The sequence below is a fragment of the Melospiza melodia genome, chromosome 6, assembly GCF_035770615.1.
Source record: "Melospiza melodia melodia isolate bMelMel2 chromosome 6, bMelMel2.pri, whole genome shotgun sequence".
Classification (NCBI taxonomy): Eukaryota; Metazoa; Chordata; class Aves; order Passeriformes; family Passerellidae; genus Melospiza; species Melospiza melodia.
Window position 1 is genome coordinate 68,087,217 of NC_086199.1, and position 26,720 is coordinate 68,113,936.

Sequence of the window (26,720 nt, forward strand, 5' to 3'; positions counted from 1 at the left end):
GTTCCAAATTGAATACTTTTATTCTGCTACAGTTTTCTAGATTTCTATTCTATTTACCAAGACTAATATTTTTGCCACAGTTTTCATTGTTCAGGTATTTCAAATAAGAAGACCCAATTGCTTGGTCTCTGGTCTCTAAAAATCCACCCTGTCAGGATGAGAATTAATTAATATAGCTTTAATTAACTTTAAGTTTTCTCTTTCCCTTTTTCTCCCTGGTTAATTTGGTAGAGGGCAAAAATAGAACTCAGATCAGTGTAATTTCTTCTGCCATGGCAGGGGGGTTGGAACTTGCTGATCTTTAAGGTCCTTTCCAACTCAAACTATTTTGTGTTTCTGTTATTTCCTAACTCATATCAAATCCTCTGTTTCTGTAAGACAAATTCTTGGGATAATAATGACATGCTGCTACTAGCATGAATTTGTTAACCTAAAATATACCATTCATTAAATTTAATTCACTCAAAAAATTCCAGTTAATTTGCCTCAATATTTATCAGAGTTGCAAATTGGGATTTTAGTTATTAAATCTTAGTTTTAATGGTCATTATACTTATCATATAGAATTCTATTTAAACAATCAGGCTCCATGCTTTTAAGATTTAAAGCAACCATTCAAGTCATCTTCACCACTGTTCTGCTATAATAATGCAGCAAATCTGTATTTCATGACATAGGGATTTAAGATAAGATGGTACTTATGTGCACCAGGGCATCTAATTGGAACAAAAAGGAAAGCAGTCGGAATAGGAGGATATCTACATTTAAGTGGGTTAGCACCAAACTTCTTTGTAAATTGCTTAACTGAAGATATGAAGTTTCAATTCATCTAGAAGCATGGGTGTGAAGATGTGAAATTATACAGACTGTGTGATGTGTATACATCCAGCCAGGAGTTTGTCAGCGATCATTGGGCTCACGGGACAGCAGTGACCTGTCGTGCTGCAGCCCAACTCCATCCTGGAATGGAGTGCAGAGTTGGGATGTGCCTGAGGTGGGGGTACAGGCTGAGCTTTGCAGCTGGAATGCAAGCCTGCCCACCCTCAGAGCAGCCCAGCTCTTGGGTGGGGACCATTGCAGGTCTGTGGTACCAAAGTCTTCCAGAAATTTAGGGTCAGGCCGGTTTTGGTAAAAACTATTTGGCTACATTCTAGTGCACAGTGCAGTTGGTTTCAATTTGGTTGTATTTATCAGAATCTTTATGTACAATATTCTGTATTTATGGCTGGGACGTCGTGAATATTTTAACTGCTTGCTTAAAAGAAATTGAAACTTTAGGAATAGAGAGGAGCTAATTTTTTACCAAAGAAAATATTGTATATAGAACAAACTCTGGATAGATAATACACCTAGCTGCTGGTGTATTTATTCCCTATGCATATAAGTTGGGAGGTAACATGAAGCAAGAAGGTATTAATGGCTGCCTTAAACTAACAACTGGTGAAAATCAAGTGGATGCTGACAGAATCACTTACCATTTGTGAGCGTTTCACATGTGTCTCTTTTTCCAAATTTAATTAAAATTCAGAATTTTTCCTGTATACATTTTCTGAATTTTCAGAGTTCACTGGTCACACAAAGATGTGCAACAGTAGTGAAATGTGGGTCATAGTCTTCAACTTCATGGCGTACAAGGAAGGTTCAAAAGGGGGTAAAAGTCTCAGCTAGGTTGTGCCAATTAACAGTGTTCTGTCCATGTTTAGTTTATTTGAGAAGTTCAGCCAAGTGAAGTTTGAATTAATCTGCCCAACCTTCTCTTTTTCTTGAATTTATACTCTGGCAGCTCGCTGGGTGCCTTTACAAACCACAGTAAGACCAGCTTCAATGCCTCTGATGTGAGAGACAGAAAACCTGAGCAGAAATACCTGACTTAACCCTTTGTGAAGTGTCCACTTCATACTGCTTTGATCAGGAATATGTATTGGGCCCACAGCCACTGTTTACACATAGGTCTGTAATCTATTATCATAACTATCAGGCTAAATTCTTCCTCTTCTCCATTCTTTTCTCATTTCTCATTATTTTAATTATGGTTTGGTAGCCAGAGAATATTTTGCTATTAGCTGTGACCAGGAGTCCTACGGTATTTAGACAAATAGTGTAAAACACCATGAATTTTGAGGTGCTGCAAAATCATACAGGACAGTAAGAAATGTCCATGGAAAAGACTGACAGGGATTAATTTTTCATAAAAATCTGTAAGATCATTTATGTAATTTTTATACATAACTTTGATTTTTTTTTTTAATAAGAAAAGATCAAAGTCATACCTGTGATATTTCTGAAACCAGAACACTGCATTTCCTTTTTATGGAAGTCTACTGAATTTTGTTTAATCCCATTTAAATTGTTACATCATGCTCATAACTGCACTGTTGAAAAGCCACTCGCTTAGTGCTAATGAGTGTGTTTTGGTACTTGAGAATGACTTGACTTGGTTCCCAGGAAAGGGATGCCTGTACCGTATATCCAAGATTAGTTGGACACAGCTTGGTTTACAGCCCATGAATATGCATTCTTGAGGGCTAGACAAAGTATGGTTTTGGATGGTCCTCCTGAGGATAAAAATTATGGATGTTCTGTTTGTCTCCTGTTAGTAGATGGTTTCTGATCTTCATTATGTTAGAAATTTCTAGCCAAACTTTTGTTGCCCAGAGGGTGTTATTTTTTACACTAGGGTGTTAAGAGGGTGGGAGAAGTAAGGGGTCTTTTATCTTTTGCAAGGAGTTTAATATTAACTAAGTTGAACACCGTTTGCCTAGGTGCCCTGGAATGTCAAATAAGATGTAGAAATATATTTCTATGTAGAATATATGTATGAACATGTAGAATATGAAGTAAAATAAATTATTTAAGATTTGCTGTGGGAGAAATCACACACCATCTTCTCCCAGAAACAGCTGGGAAAGGACTTGGGAGTGTATAAAGCTGGTTTAAGAACAAGAAAACAGAAGCACTGCTTGGCAATAAGTTTTTTTATAGCTGAAGCCCTTCAAAATGGTAGAGGGAAATTAAGGAAGCTCATCAGCTGTCTGCATACAACCCAAAAGGTACCAAGTTCATAATACATTTTGAGACAGGTGAAATAAGCAGGATTTTTACACATGCTGAGAACTTCCTCCAGCTAAAATGAGTTGTGTGTAGTTTCTTCCCATTCATCTACTAATATTCAGAAGAACCAATGCTTCCAGACTGTGAGGATCATGCCCTACATTTCAATTGTAGGATACTGAATATATGGCAAAAATGTAGTTGCTAAATGATGTGCCATTAATTGATCAAGTCTGATAAATGTGCTACCAGCCCGGCCATCATCGGGGAAAGTTTTATGTATCTTTCTTTTAATCTCATAGGGAGGTAACCTGTGGTGCAGTTCCTTTTCCTGTTAGCAGGCAGCATATGCACTTCCTTATTTTGCAGTCTACTGTATGCAATGTCATTATGTCCTTTAGTACAGTGTTTGTTGAACTTTGTGAATCTGTGATTTCCTTTTGATTCACCTCTCTCCCTGTCATTGTCTTGAATTCTTCCCTTTTTTGATGATAGATTTTTGTAATTGCTGCCTGAAAAGTAACTTTTTCAGGGAGACTGGACTCACAGCAAGCCAAGGTAGTTGGTAGATCAGTAGCTACCCTAGATACTTGCAGGATCTTCTCAGTCCCCAGCTGTCAAAACTGAGATACTCCTGACAAACTTTGGGTTTTTTAACACTGTGAGTATCATTGTCTTTTGGCAACCCGTGGTTTGAGAAACAATTGTTTAGCAGAGGCAAAGTTCCCACTGAATGATGAATTCCCCAACAGCACAGTTTTAGAAAGTGACAGAAAGCAGGTTTGTTTAACCTGGATTCAGAGAAGGTCTGCTGATAGTGGCAGAGGACCTGCCACAGCACAAAGTCTCTGTGATAACCTGAGTTACAGCTACCTTCTCTCATGTTTCTCTACAAACAAAATTATTCTTGGTAAGGGATATGGGCAATAGAAGAGGTTTTGATGTTTAAATGTAAGGAAAGAATGTATTTTTCCCTGTGCTGTATATCCATTGTTTTAGATCCTTGATCAGCCAGTCTTTAGTTAGAAGTTGCAAAAGACTATTGGAAATCTATGAGGTTGTGTTACCTTGGTTGTTTAAAATAGGGCCAGATAGCATTTATAACCCACGTGTTGTAATAGTCACTGTGTCTCTGAGACAAGCCTGTTGTGCAAACAGGAAGATGCTGTTCTATCACAATCCAAAGGAGGGGTTCCAACACTGCTGGGATTCTCTGCATGGATCCCCATCCCCCGAGCTAGCCTGGTTATTGCTGTGCTCGTCTTGGTCTCTCCTATGTGAATGCCCCATTGAGTCAGGATCAGGGCACTGCTTAAAGATCAGGAAAAGGTAAAGACAGCTGAAGTCTGGTGTATATGAGACTGAACTAGAGTGAAATAGAGGTGAAAAGTCAGTGATCCTAGGCTGTGCTCTCTTCATCTGTCACAGGCACTGTTTGACCTGTTTACATCTCTGTTCCTCTGTTTAACCTACCTGTCATGACAGTTACTCTCCACTTGCAAGGATTATGAATAATGGGACTATTAAATAGCACCACGTGTTATGCCTGGTGCCTTCCAAGACAAATACACAAGCAAGTATTAGTTAATAGTTGCTCTGCTCCTTGTTTCCAGAGGGAAAAAGGAGAGAGGAGCAGACTATCCTTGTGATAACCTCTTGTACTTCAGCAGAACCTGTCAGAAGAGGGCTGCAAACCATTAGAAACCCCAAGGAGAGACTGCAGAGCCCTTCAAAACTGCTGGCATGGCTAGGACAGGCACCTCATGGAGAATTCCCTTTTCATGAGTTAGTATAACATTAAGTATCTTTGAAGTAACACCAACCCTCTTTCCATCTTCTTTCCTCTGAAGCTGTCTTCGGCCTCTCTACCACTCTCACAGTATTTCAAAGGTTTCATTGAAATACTTGCTGTGAGGCCTTAATATCCTTATTATTGGAAGACAAAAGATAAATGGCAATCACGCAGCTAAAATGATCTGTTTTTCCTAGTTTTAGAAACACAAAAATGTACAGCAAATATTTATATGAAATTCAGGCAAAATACAGGCCAGAATGCTCCAGAAGGAAATAATTTCTATGAGTGCACCAAGAACAGCATTTAAGAACAAGGCTAATTTATTAAGCCCATCCTTTCAAGCAACCATTTTGAAACAGGTCATTGTATTTCCTGTAATTATTTATCTAATTCCACCAATATTAATTGATAGATATTTACTGGTTCACGAGTGCTCACTTAAGCTTCATCCTATATTAAAGAAATTGATTCAACTCAGGGGTTTTTGTCCTAAAAGCTAATGCAAGGAAAGCTGGCAGTAGTAAAGTCTTTCTCCCAGGACATTGTTACTGGGGCAGATGCAGCTGGGTGAAAGCCCGATGTAAAATCTGTGTAATAGCCAACTCCCACCAAAACACTCTAGCAACAGCATGGTTGGAGATCAGGAAATTAGGGACAAACAAGTCTTAGATGTTGCTGTTAGGAGAGAGCGAATTTTGGCACTTAGAAGGAATATGGATGGATACCCTGGGACGCAGATGTAGCTGATGTGAATGTGTGAAAGTCGGTGTTGCGATCGTGCTTTCCAGCAAACTGAGTTTTCTGTGACCCGGGTCATGGTGGTCTGGTTTTGTATGGCACTAAGGCACCTCAGAGTGTGGTTGACCTAAATGAGTGAATAACCCCACTGAACATGGGGTATATTTGCACACCTGAAATGTAGTGTCTCACACTGAACTGGCCTTGGAAGCAAAAAGGACGTCTTCTGGGGAAAGGGGAGGAAATGTTGTGGTCGAGAAGGAAGGCAAAGACAAACTTTTTGAGAGATCAGTTAGTTACTCCTCTTCTGTGTAGTAATATCCAGGAAAAGAGAAAGCAGGAATGTGTGCTTCATTGTGCTGTGGAAGCTGCTCGTGTCCAGACGTGTAATGTGACAATATAAGTCAAAAATACAGTACCCAGATTACTGGGATAGAAAAGTGTGTAAATGTGAAGTAGATGGGCACATAATCACAATGAAATTTCATGCCTTTATTCACATTTCATATGGTAAAATAAACAGTAGTGTTAATAAAACTGTAATATAAGTATTCTCACAGGAGTTGCATATGTGAGTTTTTAGTGTTTGACTTTTGGCATGTAAACATGACAGTAATTCTGTAAGCGGCTAGTGACAATTTCTATGTGTGCTTGTGGGACACAAAATTTCTATGAAAGAAGTTGAAAAGCAATTTTTGCAAGGCTCCTATAGACCACTAGGTCTTTCCATTAAGTCTCAGTGTCTCAGAAGCCCTTATGTCTACAAAGGCAGAAACTGCAGTGCTTTGGTAGCTAGAGGAAGATTCCATTGTATGTATATGTGCTTGCATCCATGTGTGTGAGTTCCCAGCTGTGTTTTGGAGTCTGTACATAGAGAGGGAGGGTAATATAAAAGGGAATGTACAGGTTTAGAAAATATAAATGCAGGCCGGTTCTTCTGCTGCTGTTGACTGTTTAGCTGCTTAGAGCATTGTGGTTTATCCTGAAAAAAATAAAAAATATGCTTTGGAAACTTAGACAAGGTCCTGGTGTAAGACAGTAAAGGTTCTATCTGGGCTGGAGTGGTTTTTTAAAAATAGATTGCACTTGGCAGGAGGAGGAGAGTTACCGTAGTTGGTAGCAGAGAGACACAGCGTTTCCTTCCCCATCCCAACCAAGGTGAACATATGTCCTCTAATTTCCTATGGCCTGTGTCAGGAAGAGTATTTATGGCTAATTTAAAAGCATACAGAAAGTTAAATGCAGGGACCACTTTTTTTCCCTTGAGTTTGCATAGGAAAATAATTAAAGGCAAACACTGTATATTGTAAGGAATATATTGGTCTGGCATATGGCATTCTTTTGTTGCAGATTACAGACCCAGTGGCCTCATCCTGCTATCACTGAAATGAATGGCACATTTCCTATTGATTTCAGGGAAAGAAAGAGCAGACTACAACCCAACATGAGACAGGTGAAAGCTGCTCCTTTAGAAGTATGCCACCCATTATATTTAGACTCCCAAATTACTTTTTCTTAGTGTCCTGGGAAGCAGATGGACACAAATTGTTCATATTAAAAGTGTAATGAGGATTGTTTAAAGATGTAAATGTTGTCTTTAACATTGCTGAACCAAAAACATAGAAGATTCTGCCAGTGCATGAAAGTGAAACTAGCTGAGAACAAAAGTGAAACCAACAGGCAACTCTCCCTTCCCAGGCTGAGTGAAATGCAGAAATCCTAAAGTGCTGATGCTTAACAGTAAATTTGAATTTTAAAATTTCCTTTGCTTTTATTAGTGTGAAAAAGTGTTGCTAGTGATCTAGAAGAAGATTTCCTCTAAGATAGGTGTTTTCTCATGATGGTATCTCTTTAAAAAGTCAGAACCAATTAAAAATGTCAATTTTTTCTTTATGATATTTAGGGGCATCTGTACACATTACCCTCTTTTTCTTACACATTTTCCTTTTGCATGCACTGCATCACAGACTTTTAAGTCATGTACCCTTAATATTATGACAGAAGCATGTGCTAGAGCAGGACAGAATTGACCTTGCTTACAAAAGTATTGGTAACTGTAATCAGCAAGTTTCTAGAGAAGGGAAAGAAAAAGTACCTTTAAAAATATATTAAAATGATGGTCAAATGCATTTAATTGATAAAACACCAAAAAATAGCAGTGTAGAAATGGGGAGAGACAGTCATTCAGTTCTTCCTGCCCAATCTAGTAGGATCAGCAGGAGACAAATGTACAGGAAAGTGGGGAAATACCAAGCAAAACAACAGCAGAGGGTAAAAAAAAAACATTGGATGCCATGGAAAAAAGAGAATGGAGGAAATAAGTGGTTTAGATAAGTTAACTTTGAGCAAAATTCTTCTTTGGTTCACATTTGTCAGTGTCTAGGAAATTATGTGTAAAAATATATGTGTGGCAACAGTCTGCTGTAGATCTGAGCAGTATGAGAAAGATAAATATATGGAAGGAAAAGGGTACAAGATGATGTATTTTTTTAAGGCAGTTTAGTCATGAATACTACACCCTACAGTGCTGAGGCTTTCTGACCATGATTTATGTTGATAAGGATTATTAAATGACAAACTAAAGCAAAATGTTTTGGTTTGTTGTTGTTTTTTTTTTTTTTTTAATTTAACACACTGAATTTGTATTCATTATCTTAAACATTTTTCCCTCTCACATTTGTTTGGAAAAGTTTGAAGGGAAAAGGGAGGGGGGGTGGAATGATATATAGACAGTGATTTTAGCTGGTATCTACCACGCAGGTGGAGAGAGGAGATAGAAGTCTCAAAACTACAGGCCTATGTAAATTCTGCAGCATCAGAAGTAAGTACAAAATTATACAAATCACAGAAAAATGGGTAAAGCAAAGACCATATTTATCTGGGAAGGTAATCAACTTTTAAAGCAGAGGAGGGAAAAGTTGCTGTGGGAAGAAATATTTCAGGACTTTGTCCCTCATGTAAATGGCTTTTAAAAAATTTCAGTGTATGTAAAAAAAAAAAAATATATATATATATATATTTAAATATAAGATCATAGCACCTGCAGATTAAATGTTGCTAATGAGATAGAGCATGCAGTGATATAGAGGCCTCTAAGAAATTAAAAGCAGGCCTGGGGAATCTGGTACTTCAACTGACAATGTATGGAACTAATTTTTGACATGTGTACCTGACTTAGCCAAGCCAATTTTGAGAACTCAGAGTAGAATTTAATAGGAGTTTTTAAAATGCTTTTCAGACAAAAAGATATAAAGCTTTTTGAGGGACAGATAATTTGAATGTACAGAAATGTGCCTGGGTATACAACAATTTTAATCTATTCCCTCTTATGTTACAGAGAGCGTGGCACAGCCCCTGTTCTGGGACAGAAGGACGGACATCTAAGGGACATGGGCATTTCTTCTCAGGTAACCTGCTCTTACTGATGGCTTGAGAGAGAGAAAAAATAACTTTTCTGTTCAGATTAAATAATACCTGACCTTTTGGCCTTTTAGATTTTGGTGTTTATTGACATTTCAGACAAACATAGATACTTTTGTTTTATTTTGAGAGAGGTGAGGAGGCAAAGTGTTGTGAGGGAGGGAAGTTAATGCCAAGTCCTTCTGAGGTCCGATCGGTTGCAGGAGAACAACAGTGCTGACAGTGGTATTCTGGATTTTCCCATTAAAAGATGCAAATGATAGGATATTATAGAAAGATCAATGTATTTGTGAACTGTGCTGTGTGTTTCGGTTTGCTTCATATTAGAACAGCTAATAAATTGGAAGTAGATGCTGCAATCTCTGGTTGGTCAAAGAGAGGGATAGAAAAAATAGTTCTTTCTAATTGTATGTGGTTTTATTGTGTTGACAAATATATTTGATGTGGTAGCAATTAAAAGTAGTCTGTTCTGATTAAGTTGAAGGGCCGAGACTTGGTTTTAAAGCATGCTGGTTAATTAAGCAAGAGTCAGTAAATGGCATAAAGCTCTAGATAGGATGCTTTTTGAGAAAAATGCAGTTGCTTGAGGTCACATTAGTGAATAAGTAAAATTTTCTGATCAGGAAAGAGTCTGTGTTTCTGAGGTATTTTATACTTTGTGCAAGGTTTTTATACACCAATACATAGAGGAGCTGTGTTAAAGTGTTGGAGTTGCTATTGTGTTACGGTACGTCACTTGTTCTTCTTGGTTTGAATTGTTGATTCAACTCTGATAATTAATACAAGAGAAAAATATAAATTCCATTTACCAAATAGGATGTTTGTAGCATTGAAAAAAGTGAGAGATTAAAGATGATTAGAGGACTCTAAAATCTATAATGTTGTTCTGTAGTCTTTGAAAAGGCAGAAATCTAAATAATAATATTTTTACAGGCAAGATAATATACATTATCTAAAATAAAGTATTAACTGCTGTTAGAAGAGTTTTGAAATAAATAGTATGTGTAGATAGGTAGTTAGGATTTTAAGTATTTTTCTTCCCCTCTTCTTTCTCCTCAAGGAAAATAGAAGGATTTCTTTCAAATGTAAAAGGAATAAATAAATACAATTGGAATGAAACATTATACTAGATATTTGGAGAAATTTGTTTTCTTATATGTATTTTGGTTTTAAATTTAATTGTCGTGAAATAGTTCAGATCTCAAAGTTTGTGGGGAGGAAATGTTTCAGCATCTTTGTTCATACCTGAGGAATCCATTTTAGAAGTCTATTTTCTCTGTTTGCAAAATACATTTTTATTAGATCTATGTATTTGGGTTAAGACTTACTTAAAATTACTTAATTAGGTTATACTTAAATTCTAAGTGATTTAAAAAGAAGGATTATGGTAATAGGACAAAACATAACACTATTTTCATTGAAATTCTTAAATAAAGCCCTTTTAACATGCCAATTTTAAAAATCTATAAATTTAGGGTGTTAAAATAGTACAAAATATGAAAAGGCTGAACTTATAATGGAATGTATAATCCTGTACCAGTGAGGAGGGATTCTGTAGGTACGTCTGGAACATGGCAGGAGGTCATTTACACCTTCAGTTTGGTTTGGAGCATTTTTCTTGTGGTATTGTTGTTCTTCTTATTTTATTATGTCTATGTAAACACTTATGAAATGTTTGTGGTTGATTTGTGAGGAAAAAATATAGAGAAAGAGGTAACAGTGTAGGTGCGCTTAGCTAGATGGGGACTGATTGTGTTTTCCCAGGAAATTCTGGAAAATATATCAAAGTAAAATTTTCCACAGTAAAGAATAAATTCTAAATAATTGTATTCGTGCTGTTTGAAATAGCATGGCTGTGAATTGTCTTTAAAAACCTCCTGTAAGGGCCAAAAAGAGTGCAACATAAAAAGGTTTTCCAATTGTGTTTTCTCTAGATAAATCTATGGGTTGTAGGCTGATTTCAGGGGCAGGGTAGTAAAAAATGAACTTTAAAAAAAGGAGCTACGTGTGGGCTTTTCTCATAGATAAATCTGTTGGCTTTTTTTTTCTAAAAAGGGAAACGTATATGTGTTTCTTTCCTCTGTGTTGTTTATAGTTTGAAATAAATAATAAATTTGTAGTGATTTAATTTTTTTAAAAGACGTATTTGTATGAAAAAAATCTGGCAATATGTTTGTTTTACTTGTCATTTAATATTGGAGAAATAGGAGAATGTTTCTGGATATTTGCATTTGTTTCAGAGGTTGGAGCCTAAGGTAGATTTCTGTGTAGCCTGTCAGGCAGTTACACGTCTGAGCATGTTACAGTCTGCAGCATTACAAATTAGAGCTATTTGACTTTTATTTGCTGCATGAGGCTTTCATAAAAAAAATTTCAAATAAAATGGAAGAATAGAGGATGAGGTCTGCGTTTGTGCAGGGGCTGTTTTGGGGTGCGATGCCGTGCTGCGGAGGGGGGCCGGGTGAGACCCAGAGGGTTTTATTCCGAGGTGCTGCTTTTGCCTGGACTTGTGCTATCTGCCCCTGTCCCTCACTGACTTTATAAATTGAGTCTGACTCCCCGGGATATTTTTTAGTTCCCAGCAGGGCAGTTGCATGCACATTGTTTGCTACTTATTTAAAGAGAGGAGCTGTAAAAGTGCTGTATGTGTTAGTCACACGTATACTGAGCACCTGTATGGAGAGTGTATGGGAAGGAGGGCAGAACATGAGTGACTGATTTTCACATTCCTTTCACTACAGGATAGCCCAGCATTTCCTAGTAACTTTGTCACGAAGTTTTCTGGGGGTTGTAAAGCTGTTTTGGAGTTAATTTGCTTATTACAATTTGCCTCCTCAAACATAAATAAAGAACTTTTTTAAAGCCCCACCAGCTAGAATAAGGTATTTCACCTGTTTTTTACTATCTCTCAGGGAGCGTGCAGTTAATGCCAGTAACAAATAGTTGTGGCCGGGACCAGAAAGCACACTGAGGGAGTACTGAAACCCGCCACAATGGCAGCGGCCCGGGGCCCGCCGCTGGGCCGGGCCGGGCCGAGCCGCTCGGAGCAAGCTCCGCCGGGGAGCCGGGGCGGAGTGCATCTTCCTCGGGGGCCGCGGAGGCACCGGGCCGGGGTCCCGGGCGAGACCCGCCGGGCAGCGGCGAGGGGGGGCCGGGCGGGCCGGCGGAGGCGCCTCGGCGCCGCAGAGGGTTAACGGCGGCGGGCCGCGGGGGCCGGCGGGAGCTGTAGGCGCCGCGGCATGCCGGGAACCGCCACCGGCGCCCGGGATTCGCTGACAGCCGCTGTGACGGCGCCTGCCCGCGCTGGCGGGGTGGGGGGGCCGGAGCTGTCCCGTCGGGCGGGAGCTCCGGGCCGGCCCGTCCGCGCTCAGCCGCCGCGCTGAGCCGGCCCGTGCCCGGCCGGGGGTCTCTGCGAGCGCCGGCGTTATCCCCGCGCCCTGAACATCGGCCTCGGCCGCGGCCTGGCCGGGGACGCGCCTCGAGCGCCGGCAGGTCAGTGGCCGCTTTGTCCCGGAGCCGGTCGTGCTGGGGTGCCCGGCCCGTCCTGGCCAGCCCCGGTATCGGCGGAGCCGAGGCCTCCCGGTGCCCCTCGCTGCCGGCCGTTCCGCGCCCGGTCCGGGCAATGGGGCGTCAGCCCGGCCCGGCAGGGCTCGGCCGGAGCCACGTCCTCCCGAGAGGGATTTGCTCTGGTTAAAGCACACGGGCGGCTCGCCCGCGCTGCCTCTGGGGCTGCTGCCGTCCCGCCGCGCCGGTGGCTGCCCGGGGCCCCGGAGAGGCACCGGCTCACGGGCTCACTGCGGCTGCGGACCTGGGCTTCCAGTTCGCGCTCTGCTCCGCACCGAAGCCCAGAGCGCAGAGATGCCAAAGGCTGGCACGTGGCAAGAGGGGATCGAGTGCTTTTATCTGCAAGTTGGGGGTTTTTTATTTGAGTTTTTTAAATGTGAAGTGGAAGAATGAAGGTGCTGAAGTGCGTTGAAGTTATGGGACAAACCCAGGAATCAAACAGGCCTTGGCATTTTACCGGATAGAGAGGTATTTTCTCTCCGGACAAAGCGGTGAGGGAAGAAAAAGGAGGCAATTAACGCTACGTGTTAATTCAATGTAATTTATACCAGTAGAGTGAAGTCAGTTTTTGTTCAACCTGATGTTTTAAAGTAACTTGTTAATTAACTAGGGATAAGTTACTCTATGTATCAAAGGAATGACAAATAATAAATCAGTCTGAGTTTAGTAAATTTTGTTTCTGTATTTTTGTTTTCCTCCTTACGTTTTTGAAGCAGATCTTGGGGTTCGCAGTCAGCTGAACTTGGGGGTGAACGTACTTAAACTTCTCCTGGGAATAGAAATATTTTTGTGAAGTTATTTTCTTTGCTAATAGTAATCCTCCTGAGATTCAGAAGAAGACTAATTTATTTGTTAACTACTAAATCAAGTGCAGAGAATATTACACTGTTGAGCTCAAACAACAACATAAAAAGGAAATATGCCATAGTAGGCTTGTTTTCTATTGCTCAGTTTCTGTGAGAGGTATGTGAGGAACTCTGCAAACATTTTTGAGTCAGAAAGCACATCAGATTTAGCCAATAATATCACCTGAAATACAGTTCTTAAAGTATACATAGATGGTTCTCAGAAGAAAGAAAAAGAAGTGAAATATATGGGTTTTTTCAAGGGAAGGTATTGTTCCAGTGGAGGATAAAAGTTGTTTTGCTTATGAAAGAAATTACTGAGTAGCCACAGAAAAGGGATAAGTGCCTTTAGTGCCAGTTTTATAACCTCTGGTGGTTTGGACTTGCAGAGTGAAGCTGGTGAAGATGGCTTGAGATACAAATCAGCAAGTCCAGAACAAAATAAAGCAGAAAAGATCAAGGCAAGGGAAATATGATTAATCCATTGTAATGTGCTTTAAACTTGTTAGTGTATGGCCTACTCTGTTCCCATTCTAACCATTGTTTTTCCAGTTTTACAATAGTAGGTTTTCCTGGATTCTGTTTTCTTATTTCAGTGGCAATGCATTAGCACTGCAGTTGTGCTTTAATACAATAAATACAGAATATTCCATTTCCAAAAATGTATGATCTACCTGCAAATACTGTACTGTTTTAGTAGTGGAAGCTACATGCAGAGAGGGTCAAATAGTTGAGGGTACCCAAAGGGAAAGACAAGATTGCTAATAGAGATGATCTAATCTGGCAGCCATTCTACACTTAGGTGTAGGACAATTTTTGAAGAGCAACATAAGATCACAGAGAAATTAAAGGTGGGATTAAATACAGCAGTTTTAGCAAAAAAAGGCTGTGCCAGACTACCTTGTTACCCTATGTTCCTTGTTACCCTGTGTTTCATTGTGAGGAAACTTTGATACTGTACCATGTGAGAAAATCATATAAAACAGAGAAAATTTGGATTAATTGCATTGTAATGGATTGCATTTGGAATGAACTGGTAGATAATAGCTAGAAGGAGACTGTACTGAGGAAAAGAAGGTTGAAAACTGGAGGTTTTGAGGACTATTGGAATTCTTTCCTTAGTGATACTAGTGAAAAAGTACAACAATGATAAAATCTTATGACACAAAACTGGTGGACTGTATTAATAGAGAGGAGGATTGGAATATCCATGTGCTGACATGATGAATCAAAACTGAGATTAATAGAATTACATGAGATTTAGTGATGCAAATAGAAACTGATGGCAATTTCTTCTGTCACTTCAGTGTCAGGTTGGTAGTTGGTGTAATAGTCAGCAGGAGAATGATAGCATGTGACATGGCTGAGAAAATAATAATAAAAAAGATAGTGTCCTAGAAAGTGTTAAGGGATGGATTTCCTGTATGTATAGAAAATATTGCTGTCAAAGTGTGTGACATTAATAAGATCTTGTGTGGAGTCCAACTATCACCCACATTCAGATAAATGGGTTCAAACAGATGGATGGAACAGATGCAGAAAAGGACCAAATGGATGTTATGAGGAATAGAGAGGCTTAACAGAGAGACACAGAAGTGACAATTACACTGTTATGTAAGGAAGGAAAATAATTATATGAGCTCAAGATTAGAATAAAGCAAAACAAATGTGTGTAAAAGGGATAATGGGTAGACTTTGCTGGAAATTGGAGGAACAGCTTTAACTATCAGACTGACGATATTCTGAGGTAGTTTCAAACAAGAAACAAATTTAAGTTTCTTTTAGAAGGAAGTTTGATATATCCAGGAAAGAGCATCAGTGCTGGGTTCTGCACAGTGGTGGGGAATTTGACTTGGGAATCCTGGGTATCCCCTCCCATAATACCACATTCTTGTCTATCAGTGGATTCTGAGATGGATATGTTAAGTTACAGTGGGTCCATTTTGAAAAGTGCTGCCAGTTTTTGTCATATTAATTTCATTTTATGCCTCTTAATTGAGTAGTTTGGTTGTGTTTGCTCTGAACTGTGTGTTTGGTTTGGACACTATGGCTGAATTCATGCAGTGCTACCTGACTTCTTGTGCCTGGATGGGCCACTTGTAGGAGTCTTAATGGAACAATTTTTAGTAAGTTTTTAGGTATCTAGGCCAAGACAATGTTGCATTCTAAAATGTATGCATAATCAGCTTCCTTGGGACTTTGTGTCTTTTTTTTCCCTGCCTTTTGGACTGTAGTTTTTACATACAGCACTTAGTGCAGTACTCAATAATTAACAGAAGAACCTAAAGATTAAAGAACATTGCTTTTCAGCAAGGCTGCTGTCCTCTACGTAGACAGTTTAGATTTTTACTTGGCATTTTGGCTTTTGGGAAATCTCCACAGGGCAGGGAGTTAAGCAAGCTTGCTCAGTCATCCATTTTAATTTTATTTTTCAGTCCACATCTGTAGCAGATTATTCAAAGAGAAATAATATGTTTTAAGGAGGTAACTTCCTATTCAGTGGTCAATAGAAAACTAAGTGATAGAATCAATCCAATTATCAATTTATGCATTAAGTGCTACCACTGGCACTTTCAGTAGTTGCTGAAGCAAAGAAGTGAATTGATTATAAGAATTAAACTTCCTTCATATGCCTAGAGGTGAACAAGTCATGAAAATGGAAGGCTTATTTGGTATAAGACAGTATGAAAGACTAGGAAGAAAGACAAAAAAAAAAAAGTATTATTTCTAACTGGTTTCTTAAACTTTTTTTCTGTAAAGTGGGATTTGAGCTATAGACATTTATCTTGAAGTTTACAGGGCAGAGATGTGACCAAAGAGTGAAGGTATGAGTGTGGAATGAAACATACTTGGTTGTTATTTAACCCAGATTCCTGAAATTATTTTATTCTTCTATTATGAGTCTGATTCTTTAAAGAAAATAATTCCTATTCATAGCAGGTTCTTTCTCTTGTTCTTTTCTTAACCTTTTGGACTTGGAAGGAAGTTGTGGACTTCCCATGGAAATGGTAGGAATACTGTGTTAGGCCTTCAGCAAAGAAACATTTTCTGACCTGATTAGCCCATGTCATCCTGCCAGGCTTTCTGCCACTAAAAGAGGCACTTCCACTGGTGTCACTTGTTTCTAGTCCTCTTGTGCTGTATCATGCCTCTTGAAACAACACTGATTGGGGAAAGTCATGGAAGTGAGCAGCATTCACATGATAAGGCTGATAATGACATTAGTGTGACTCAAAAACAAAAGCAAAACAGCTCATATTTTAGTGTTAAACAAAAATAAAGTGTTACTGTTGTCACCAAGAGCAGGCCAAATCCATTCTTTTGCTGGTTTTAGGTAACCACCTCTGAGGGGAGTGTGTACACGTGTCTGCTCACACACATGGATGTATAAACATACACCTGGTTTTGCTGCAGGTGCTGGCTGATGAGTAGAAGTAACAGAGAATTGATATATAGGAATACTGGGAACCTACACACTGAACAGAACCAGAGTATGGCAGGGCTTGGTTTGGTATCAGTAGACTCAGAAAGGGAGGGTTCACTGCAGCCTGTGGCAGCATTTTTTGAGTTGTTTTTTTAATTGCTCATTGTTTGGTTTTAATTCTTTTTTTGTAGGAATACTTTGGAGCCAGGCCATTGCTTCTGTAAATCTTCAGATTTCCACTGAAGTCACCAGAGGGGATAGCATTTTACACACCTCAAATAGATAACCTTCTGTGTGAAAACATTATTATGGTGTCTTTGGTCCTACATTGTTTTTAAACAATGGTGGTTTTGAAATGCCAATTTCAGTGGTTAAAACTGCAATGGTAAAAGTCTTTAGGAGGTCTGGAATCCAAACATTTTAAAGAAATACAGAGAATTTGATGAAAAATATGAAGATGCAAAACTGGGATTTAAAGATAAATAGCAACCTGAGATACCTTTTTTGCTTGCAGCTTCTGCCATGGTAAGGTCCTAGTTGAAATTTCTGCCCTCACATTTCCCCTAGGAATGATACATTTTGTTTAACAGGCATTCAAAGTGGAGTTCATATTTGTGAAATACTGGGAGTAGCCAAGAGGAAGTCTTGTGTTTTGGTACCAGAACTGTCTGGCACGTGGATCTTTAGGGAGACACTTGAGGACTACAGATTTCTTTAAAAGGATGAGACAAAGAGATTTATTACCAAATGTTGGAATATGAATCCCAATATTACCAGTTAGATTGTGCCTGGGCCAGTCTGACCCTCGCTGCCGGGCCAAAGGCAGCAACTGCGGTGTGTCACCCCAGAGATACCTTGGCTTGCTGGTGGTTGCAGCTGGGCACTGAACAAGTCCAGGCTTGTTAGGAACCCTGTTTACCTCAGGAGGAATAGCTTCAGGCGATGGTGAAGAGAAAAAGGAGAGGATTCTGCTGGAGGGTTTAATGTCCAGAGGTTTATTCCATGGTTACAGAGGTCTGAACGTGAGCAACTGCTCCAACAGAACCAAGACCGCATGGTCTGATCACCTTTTTAAGCTCAGGGACAGGGGAGGGGAGGTACAGGTGAGCCACCAACCAGGTGAGAGGGGCAGGGTCTCAGGGGAAGATGACACCCAGACAGGCCAATGACCTCTGGGCATAGGGGCATCCTTTGAACTTGACCAACCACACGACGCCTTGCTGGAATGTTCAGCCTGATTGACAGGACTCACTCAGCATGGGGGCAAGGGGGAAGGGAGAGAGACATAGGCACACCTGGGGAAGTGACCTGGAAGGCCAAAATGGGACATTACAGCACACCACAACAGTCCATCATCGGGGGCTGAAAGTGAATGCATTGTGTAAGATGACTGTGTTAGTGGTGTGAGTGGCATGCATTCCTGAACTTTGTTCGTTTTATGTGGACAAGTATCTGTATCACTTATCTACAGTTACAAAACTAGGTAGAAGAGACATCAAGGATTAAACAAATGAGCAAACAGCCTTTCATTACTCCGGATGATATTTTCAGCTCAAATCAATATATTTCAGTGTGTTGTAGGATTGAAAAAGGGTAATCTGTTGTCATGGCCATATTATGTCTCCAGTAAACATATGCTGCACTGGATTCGCAGCATGCACAACTATTAGAATTTTTTTTTTTTTTTGAGTAGTACTTGATTTCCAATATTGCTGGTGATTATAAAACCCAACCCCCACTATATATGCATGTCCTACTAAGCTTTTCCTTGGTTTGCATAGTAAGAGGATCTGGAGCTCCCCATTGTAGTCACTTCTGAGAACTCTAAACAGGGAATGGCAACAAAAAGTGGAATTTTGAGTTTTAACAAGAGACACACTATCAATCCATAGCAGGTAAAAGTGGAAAATCCCTGTATTGAGTACAAGAAGTTTTTAGTACCATTTGTATTGTTTCCTGTTTGAAAGGTAAACTGAACAGACCTTCCCATAAAGAGCAGCGTACATCTGCATGGCACGTTGGATTTGCAATCTGTAGACTCAACTAGTTAATATGCCAGTTACTGTTTGGCTTTAGGTTCTGTTTGTCTTCCATTGCTACATTTGCCTGGAGTGTTTTGTTGTTGAGAAATTTGGGACTTTATTCCCTGAAGCAGGCTAGATTGCTGATGCCCAAAGTTTATTTGAGAAGCAAGGAGTGTATAGCTGTAACACAGTGTGGTAACCTCAAATGCCTGACTGACTCAGTTTAAAAGTTAAGACTTGAGCTTCACAGCTGCCTTGTGTTTGCAGATTTCTGCCCTTCTCATAGAAACTATACTCAAAAGTGTACAATTGCAGATGAGTGACACATCAATCAAAATTTGTGCTTAGTTGGTTATTTATTATGGCCCTTAATGTTACCAATTCCATCCCTTTCTCTCAACCTGCTGTTCTCTGGCTCCCTTGTTTCCTGCAAGCTCTGCAGAGAGGGCGATCAGCTCGAAGTGCCTTATGCTGGGCCCACAGGAGTCCTGTACTGCAGGAGCTGACAGCAAGAGCCAGCTGGCAAAGCCCAGGTCTGAACCATGGAACCCCAGCACCTGCTGCATGTGTAGCATGCCAAAAGGAAGGAGGGTTACATAAATACCTGCTTTTATAGTTGCCCAGATACACCACTTTAACATATGCTGAAGATGTATGCACAGGATGTATGCTGGGTCTGAGAATGTCTGCCACAGCCCCTCCAGTCCCACTGGCTTTCCCTCCCATTATTACAGCTGAAAGAAAAACAGTTACTGAGAAGAAATTCTTTACTGAGGGTGGTGAGGCACTGGAATAGGTTGCCCAGAGAAGTTGTGCACGTTCCATCCCTGTGAATGTCCAGGACCATCTTGGATGGGGCTCTGAGAACCCTGGCCTTGTGAAAGGCATCCTTGCCCATGACAAGAGAGTTGAAAGTATATGATCTTTAAGGTCCCTTCCAACCTAGGCAACTCTATGGTTCTATGATGTGATGATTCTGTGATTCTGTGTGCTGTGAAATAGCTTTGACCAAAATCACCACACCCTGCACACCTGTGCCATGCTGTTAAAGCACTTTCTGCCCTTTCAGGCAGAAGAGGGAAACTGGAACTCCTGGGTGAGTGCTAAATAGTGCACAGACTTGGAGGGGCACCATGAGCTTTGTAAGGAGATGGAGTAGATGGCTAAGGAAAAGCTGAGGATCTGGAATTCCACACAAGGTGTCTTGCCTCACCCCATCATTACAATGAACTCAGCAGTTGATGAGGTGCATTGAGAGATTTGTTGGCGTGTCTGAATGGTACTTGTTGAGACATTAACAGAATGGACAATGAAGCTTACATTCTTAGGTATTCTAATTTTTGCTTTCAGTGTGCACTGGGGCAGGGTGTCGTAATTTGGGGCTATGGATTTAGGCAAAGACCCACTGCAGTGCTCAGCTCTGCAGCAGCCAGGCCCATTATTGAATCTGGCCTCACTGCAATAGGTGTGAGTAATGGTAAGAGAGGCATGAGAGCAGAATGACTGTACAGGGGGGAGAGCTGCTCTTGAGTTGCTAGAGTGAAAAACATATTTGTAAAGGGATAAAATTAGTGCTGGGTACAAGAATGCCATTTAATGAAACAAATGACTACACTGTTCAGGGGCAGGAAAAAACATGACACATCACAGATAACCAGCAATCCCCCTCTCCTGTCTCAGGGTTGCTGCAGAGCAGACAGCATTTCTGGCAGCACTGGGCAGGCTGGGATGAGAAGTAGATCCCAGGGCTGAGGCTTCCCGAGCGCTGAGACTCCTGAGCCACAGGTGCCACTGTGGGGACAGTGAGTGACTGTCTTGGGTGCTTGCCTGTGGACTTGTAGTGAGAAGTGTTTTCCTCAGGTACTGAGAGAGCAGGGCAGGAGGGAGACATGGAAATGTGGTCTCACTGAGATGTGTATTGCTTGTGAGGTACTTGTGGCAGCAACATCACAGAAAAACTTCATAATAAAAATCGAATGCTTCTTCTTATTGGGTGCTTTTTTATCCTCTATTCATTGTGGTTTATTGCTCCTGTGCTATATTTTTGTTTTCTTTGTCTCCTTTTGATGTCGTCATCTGTGTGGTTCTATGTCCCTATCTTTTGTTCCTTATTGCATTTTTTAGTCATGCCTGTCACTACACCTTCAGCTTTCCTAAAGACTTCTCTCTCATCTCTGTTGTGATCTGCTGTACAGCTTAGCCATGATCCATATGATGGAGCAATGTAGCCAAGCTGTGGGCTGGCCGAGGTTTGCATCACTGCCCTGACCCAGATTGCATCTGCAGTCATCTGGAACTGACTACACGCCTGAACTGATGAAAGAGGCTGTGGAAATATGGATCTCTGGGGCCTTGGCAAGGTATCCTCATATGTGTATGCATGTTGATGTGTGAGTACACTCAAAATGCCTGTCTGTTCCATCAGCTCAGTGACTGGGTGCTCCTTGGGGATTTGCAGCAGCTTACAGCAAATGGGAACAGACCTGCAAAGCTCCTGAGAATACTAGGATTAACCCTGGAAAGGGGGATAGGCCTGTTGCTCAGGAACGTGTGATGCCCATAAGCAAGAGATGCAAACCCCCTCATTTGACCTTTGTATAATTCTTTCCCTTCCAGTGAGTCCCTTTCCCTGCCTGTGACTCATCTTCTTCTAAATGTAGACTGTAAGCCTCTCAGAGGACTGCCTTTTTCTCCAAGCAGGGTAGCATAAAAAATAGCAACACTTTTGAATAACCAGTATGATTTTTTTAACACAAAAAAAAAATGGAGGACTGCCTTGCTTTGTCTGTGCTTCTCTGTCAAGGGGTTTATCAGTCCCCCTGAGAGAACAGTGGGGCAGGTTCTGTACTGACCTGCAACAAGAACGTTGTTCAGACAAGAGGTCTCAGGAGCAGCACAACTGCAGTGCAGTGAGCAGGAGATGTTATAATAAAAGATGGGTAGACAGAGACCAACAAATCTTTCATAGCACCCACATACTTTCCTCCCTATTTCTGACCCATTTGTAAATGTCAGCATTCCCTTGGTAACTGCAGTGCAGCTTACAAGAATGTCCAGTAGGAAGTTGCCTGCTCCCTTCAGCAGGTTTCCCAATGCTCATCTCCTTTCCTCCAGCCTCTACATGCACTGTCCAGCTGCCCAACTTTTCTTCTAAACACTTGGTGAGTCTGGTGACCACTGTTACCTTCCATCCTTTGCTTCAGCTCTACAATGTTGCCTTTGACTAGTAGTAGATCTCTTTTCTGCCTTTTCTCTTTCCAGATGCTTAGGCCATATTCACCTGTCCTCTGGAAGACAAAAGAGTGAGGATCAGCAGTGTCATTTATTCTGCAAAAACTGAACAGATGAGAACTGCCGTGACAGCCAATAGACAAAATTAAAAATTAAGGAAAGGCTGGTATGGAACAAGAGGAAAATTATCCCAGCATTTAACAATCTTTGGAGGGTGTTATGTCAACTGAACACTTGGTGAGGCCTATAAGGATTTTCCTTGTGCAATACCTGCAGGAGTTAGGCCTAGCATATCACACTATTCTAAAAGTGATGTCCAGTAAGCAATAGGTGGACTCTCCTGGGAAAAATGCAGGAAGAAAACTTGGTGAGAGCTGGATCTTCGACAGTGTCACCTGTCATGAGGGATTGACAAAAGAAAAGAAAAAAAAAAAAGGTGAACTAATTCACCATGGGGATGGAAGGATGGATGCTTCCTGTTTTTTTCAATTGCAAAGTGTATGATAGTTTCATGCCTTTAATTGACATCAGTGCAGTGTTGTTGAATCCAATGAAATTTGAATCCCACTATGAATTTGTTTTCCACAAGTAGATTATGAACAGAAGCATTTGATTTTTATCAATTATGTATTTTTGAGTGAAAAGCTATTTTGTGTATATGTATTTAACAGCAGGAAATATAGCAAATGTTTATTTTTATTAAACTAATAAAAGGGATAAACCTATCACGGCAAATTTTCATTCGATTTCTTTGGTCTTGTTTCCCTTAACATAGACAAGAGGTCATAGTGTGCAGCCCCAGGTATCTCAGGATGCACAGTTCTTTGCATCAGGTAGTTGATGTCATACTAGTGTGTCTTGTTTCTAAATGAGAGCTGTGAAGTGGCAGCAGTGTTTCTAACTGCATTCACAGGGCACCACGGTCGGTTGTGGCCCCAAGTTGCAATACACATGGTACTGCTTACCTGCTCCAATTAAGATGGCACCTTACATCGGCTCTTTCCAAAGTCTGAAGCAGGAAAAGGCTAGGAAATGTGAAATGAGATGAGAAAAGAGAAACTGTAGAGCATTTGTAAATCCATTGTGGTCTGCAGAGGTGGAGCTGCAAGGGGAGGCCAGGCCTGAGGTGTGCCAGGATTTGGCAGATTTGGCTCCTGGAGGCTTCCTCTGCCATGGACATGGCGTGTGGCAAGTAGCACAAAGGAGTTGGATGAGGGGAACATGGCTGCAGCCTGGCAGCTGGAACAGCTTGGAGGTCTTCAGCAGCAGTGGCTGCATTTGGGTATGACCTATTTGCCAGTCCTGGACAGAAAGGAAAGACAACATTAAGACTACCCCCTGTGCTACTTGTCATTAATAACTCAGATGGATGTGGATCTCCAAAAAACCTAATCTAGAGAAAGTTTTTTACTGCTTGAACTAAGGTCATTGTCAAATAAGTGGTATAAAGGCTTGTTTTCTAGAAAAAAAAATGTTGGCACTGAAAGTTGCAAGGGGCTCCCTTTAAAAACAGCAGTCTCCTAGACCTCAACTGATCTTCTCTGACATTTTAACTGACCCACACCTTACACCACATTGCCGCTGATTTTCCATGTTGCTCAGCCACTCCTGCCGTTTCAGCCTGGTGAGGCAATACATCTCAAGCATGAGGTATTTCAGGGCTTCAGCCTCCCACACCCTACATTGCCCCATCACCTCTCCATTGCCCCAGGGTCCCTCCTGGGAGGGAGGGAAAAACCCGGGCCGTAAGTGAGGTGCGGGTGCCATGGCCCTGGCAAGTGGCTGGAGGCGGGACAGAAGGCAGCGGAGCTTTGTGCCCTTCACCACCACGGAAAGAGCCACTGCTGGGGTGTGTGTGTCATTTCAGAGGCGTCTCCTACACTCCTGCCAAGTCCAGGCGTTCCTACCCCATCGTGTGAGGGGCTCTAGGAGAGTCGTGTCAAGCGGGCAAGTGAAGGGCGACGGGGCAGAGCAAGTCCAGGCATGGCACAACAAGTGGGCAGCTCACGGGAAATATTTCGGAAGCCTCCGTTGCCCCTGGATCTTGTCGGGAAAGACAGATCGAGGCCGGCCGGACGGGACGGCGCTGCCAGCCCCGCGGTGCGTGGGGTGCAGTGGCAGCTGGGCTGTGGTGCTCAGCCCCTCTTTTCCCGGGACGGACTTTCCCCGGGGCGGGTTCCCTTTCTCTGCGGACCCGTGCCGTGCCGTGCCGTGCCGTGGCGATCGCGGCGCGGCTCCGTGGGCGAGCGCAGTGCGGGGCTGGGGGAGGGGAACCGAGGGACATATTCGAGTGCGAGGCGGAGCCTGAGCATTTTATGAATGGGCTCATATGACGTCAGTGGGGGCGGGAGCGGAGGCTCCGTCGTCCACCAGTCCTGCGGGGTTCCTGGGCGGCGGGGCCAATCGAAGTGCGGCGGCCGGGTGACGGCCATGCTCACTGGCCAATGGCGGCAAGAGAGCGGTGCCGACCACGTGGGGCGCAGGCCGCAAGTAGTACGGGGGCGTGTGGCCGCTCGCTGCCTGCCCCCCCCTTCCCGGCGCGGCGGGGCCGGGCGGCCCCAGGGCGGGCGGGCCCGGCCGCGTTGCCGGGTTACCCGGTGGCTGAGAGGCCCCTCCGCCAATCGCGGCGGGGCGGGGGCGGGCGCCGTGACGGTTGCGGGGCGGCGGTGGCCGGGAGGGCTCAGTCCGGCCGCTGCAGCCTCCGCAGCATGGTGGCTCCCGCCGCGCTCCCGGCCGCCGGCCTCTTCTACTGGGTGGGCGCGCTGGGCGCTCTGTACGCGGCGGCGCTCGCCTCGTACCGCCTGCTGGCCGGGCTCCGCGTCTGGGTGCTGGGTAGCGGCGCCGCCGCCGTGGGGCCGGCGCTGGGCGCCTGGGCAGGTGAGTGCGCGTCCCGGCCGCCCCCGCCGCGGCTCTTTCTCTGGTGACTCCTGGGCCGGGGCAGGGACCTCGCTGGGGAGCGGCCTCGGCCTGGCGGGGAGGGGGACGCGGGCGGCGGGGACGGGTCTTCAGAGGGACCGGGGCGATCTGGCGGAGCGCCCGTGGGGCGACAGCCGGGTCTGGGGCGGGCTGGTCTGGGCCAGCGTCTGAGGGACCGGCGGGTTGCGCTGCTCTGCCGAGTGTGCCCCTGACTAGCCGGGAGCCGCTCTCAAGCTCCCCAGGAAACGTGCGGGACCAGAGCACGCCGGTCGGGTCGGTCCTGAGAGAAGTGCCGATTGTTGGGACTTGCGGGCGGGCGGGCACGGCGTGTGTGAACTTGGTGTCTCCAGGGCGGCGGGGCGCGCAGCGCGGCTCCGGGGCCGCTCCGCAGTTCGCAGCGCGGCCGGTCGGTGCGCGCCGCCCCCTCCGCGCCGGCCTCGCGCCTCATCGCTGACGTCAGGCCCGCCCCGTCCCCGCCGCCCCCGGAGGAGCGGCCGCTCCCGGCGCAGCGGAGGCCGCGCGGCCCCTGCCCGGCACCGGGAGCCCCGCGGGCGAGCGGCGGCAGCCGCGGGTGCCCGGGGAGAAGGGCTGTGCTGGAGGGCGAGGGAAGAGCCCCGCCGAGAACGGCGGAGCGGCGCGAAACTTACGCCGACTCTGTCTGCTCCTGCAGCTCGGCCCCTCCTCGGTCCCGGGCCGCGCTCGGGAAGGGGCTGAAGCACGAGGGGCCCTCCCTGTGGAGGGGGTGACAGTAGCGGAGGCCGGGAGGGGGTGGCGGCAGCATTTGGCTGGCATCCCTGAAATACAGGAGCGCTGTGGAAGTACAGCAGAGGCTATTACCGGGGTAGTTTCAGTGCTACGCTGCTCTAACTTTTCTCACTACTTCGATTCCTCGTTACGGGAGCCGCGCTGGAAAAAGACAGTTTCTTCCATCCGAGTCTGCCGCTGCCTTTAAGTAATGATGAGATGATAGAAAGGGCTTCTCTGCTGGTGTAACAGATCAGGCCAAGGGAATTTTCAAATCCATTATTGGAAAAGGCAAGTTTTGTGCTTGATTGGGAATTGATAAGATGGGCCACAAAAATAGTTGTAGCGTGTAAGGAGTGTGAGTTTAAGGTGAGATGACACTTTAAAAGGCTGCAAAAGGTATTTCCTTTCCTCAAGGGGAGTAGGAGGACATCAGGTGCTCAGCTGCTGCAGCTGCTTCCAGGTGCCAGACCTTTAGGCAGAGCAGCCCTGCAGGTTGATTGCTGGGCTTATCACTGTGCTCCCCCATAATCTCTGCAGCCAGCACAGAACTTGTATGTGAGCACATGCCTGGGTAGTTGAGTGTCTGCTTGTGTGAGACAAGTAAAGCAGCACTGCTACTCACAGCATTCATAATGCCAGAGCATGTCATGAGTGCTGTGTTTACAGGCTTGAAGTGCAGCAGCCGTGCCTTGGATAGGTAACAGCTTGACATACAAATAACTAAGGCCCAGGTCTTCCTTTCAGCTGGAGAAACGTTATGCCTGTTAAAGATATGGCTGGCACAGGACACCCAAACCTCCTTTGACTTTCTAATATTGGTTTTGAATATATTAATGCATTATCAGTTGCCTGCTGACTTGTGGTGCATCACAGAAATCTTGGTGGCCCCTTGAGCTTGTTTTGCATTGTTTCAGACATGGAGGTCTGCAGCGCCTGAGCCAAATGCCAGCTTATCAGCTGGAACC

At 43.5% G+C, this 26,720-nt stretch overlaps 1 protein-coding gene and 1 long non-coding RNA gene across 4 annotated transcripts in view; both read left to right on the forward strand.

Annotated features, from left to right (window-relative positions):
• LOC134419518 (uncharacterized) overlaps positions 1-22,817 on the forward strand; it is a 75,449-nt gene extending 52,632 nt beyond the window's left edge. The window contains exons 1-6 of one of the 3 annotated variants that reach the window (XR_010028073.1): positions 7,700-8,405; positions 8,922-8,991; positions 19,296-19,394; positions 19,931-20,060; positions 21,057-21,221; positions 22,123-22,817. This is a non-coding gene — a long non-coding RNA (uncharacterized LOC134419518). Of the gene's footprint in view, positions 1-7,699; positions 8,406-8,921; positions 8,992-19,295; positions 19,395-19,930; positions 20,061-21,056; positions 21,222-22,122 lie in introns of those variants that run through there. The other 2 variants (XR_010028074.1, XR_010028072.1) reach the window with 2 other exon arrangements.
• A 1,719-nt stretch (positions 22,818-24,536) lies between these two features.
• Positions 24,537-26,720, forward strand: part of HSD17B12 (hydroxysteroid 17-beta dehydrogenase 12) — an 82,301-nt gene continuing 80,117 nt past the window's right edge. The window contains 3 exon segments of the mRNA XM_063158829.1: positions 24,537-24,629; positions 24,631-24,793; positions 24,796-24,969. Coding sequence (XP_063014899.1) covers positions 24,537-24,629; positions 24,631-24,793; positions 24,796-24,969 — 430 coding nt within the window.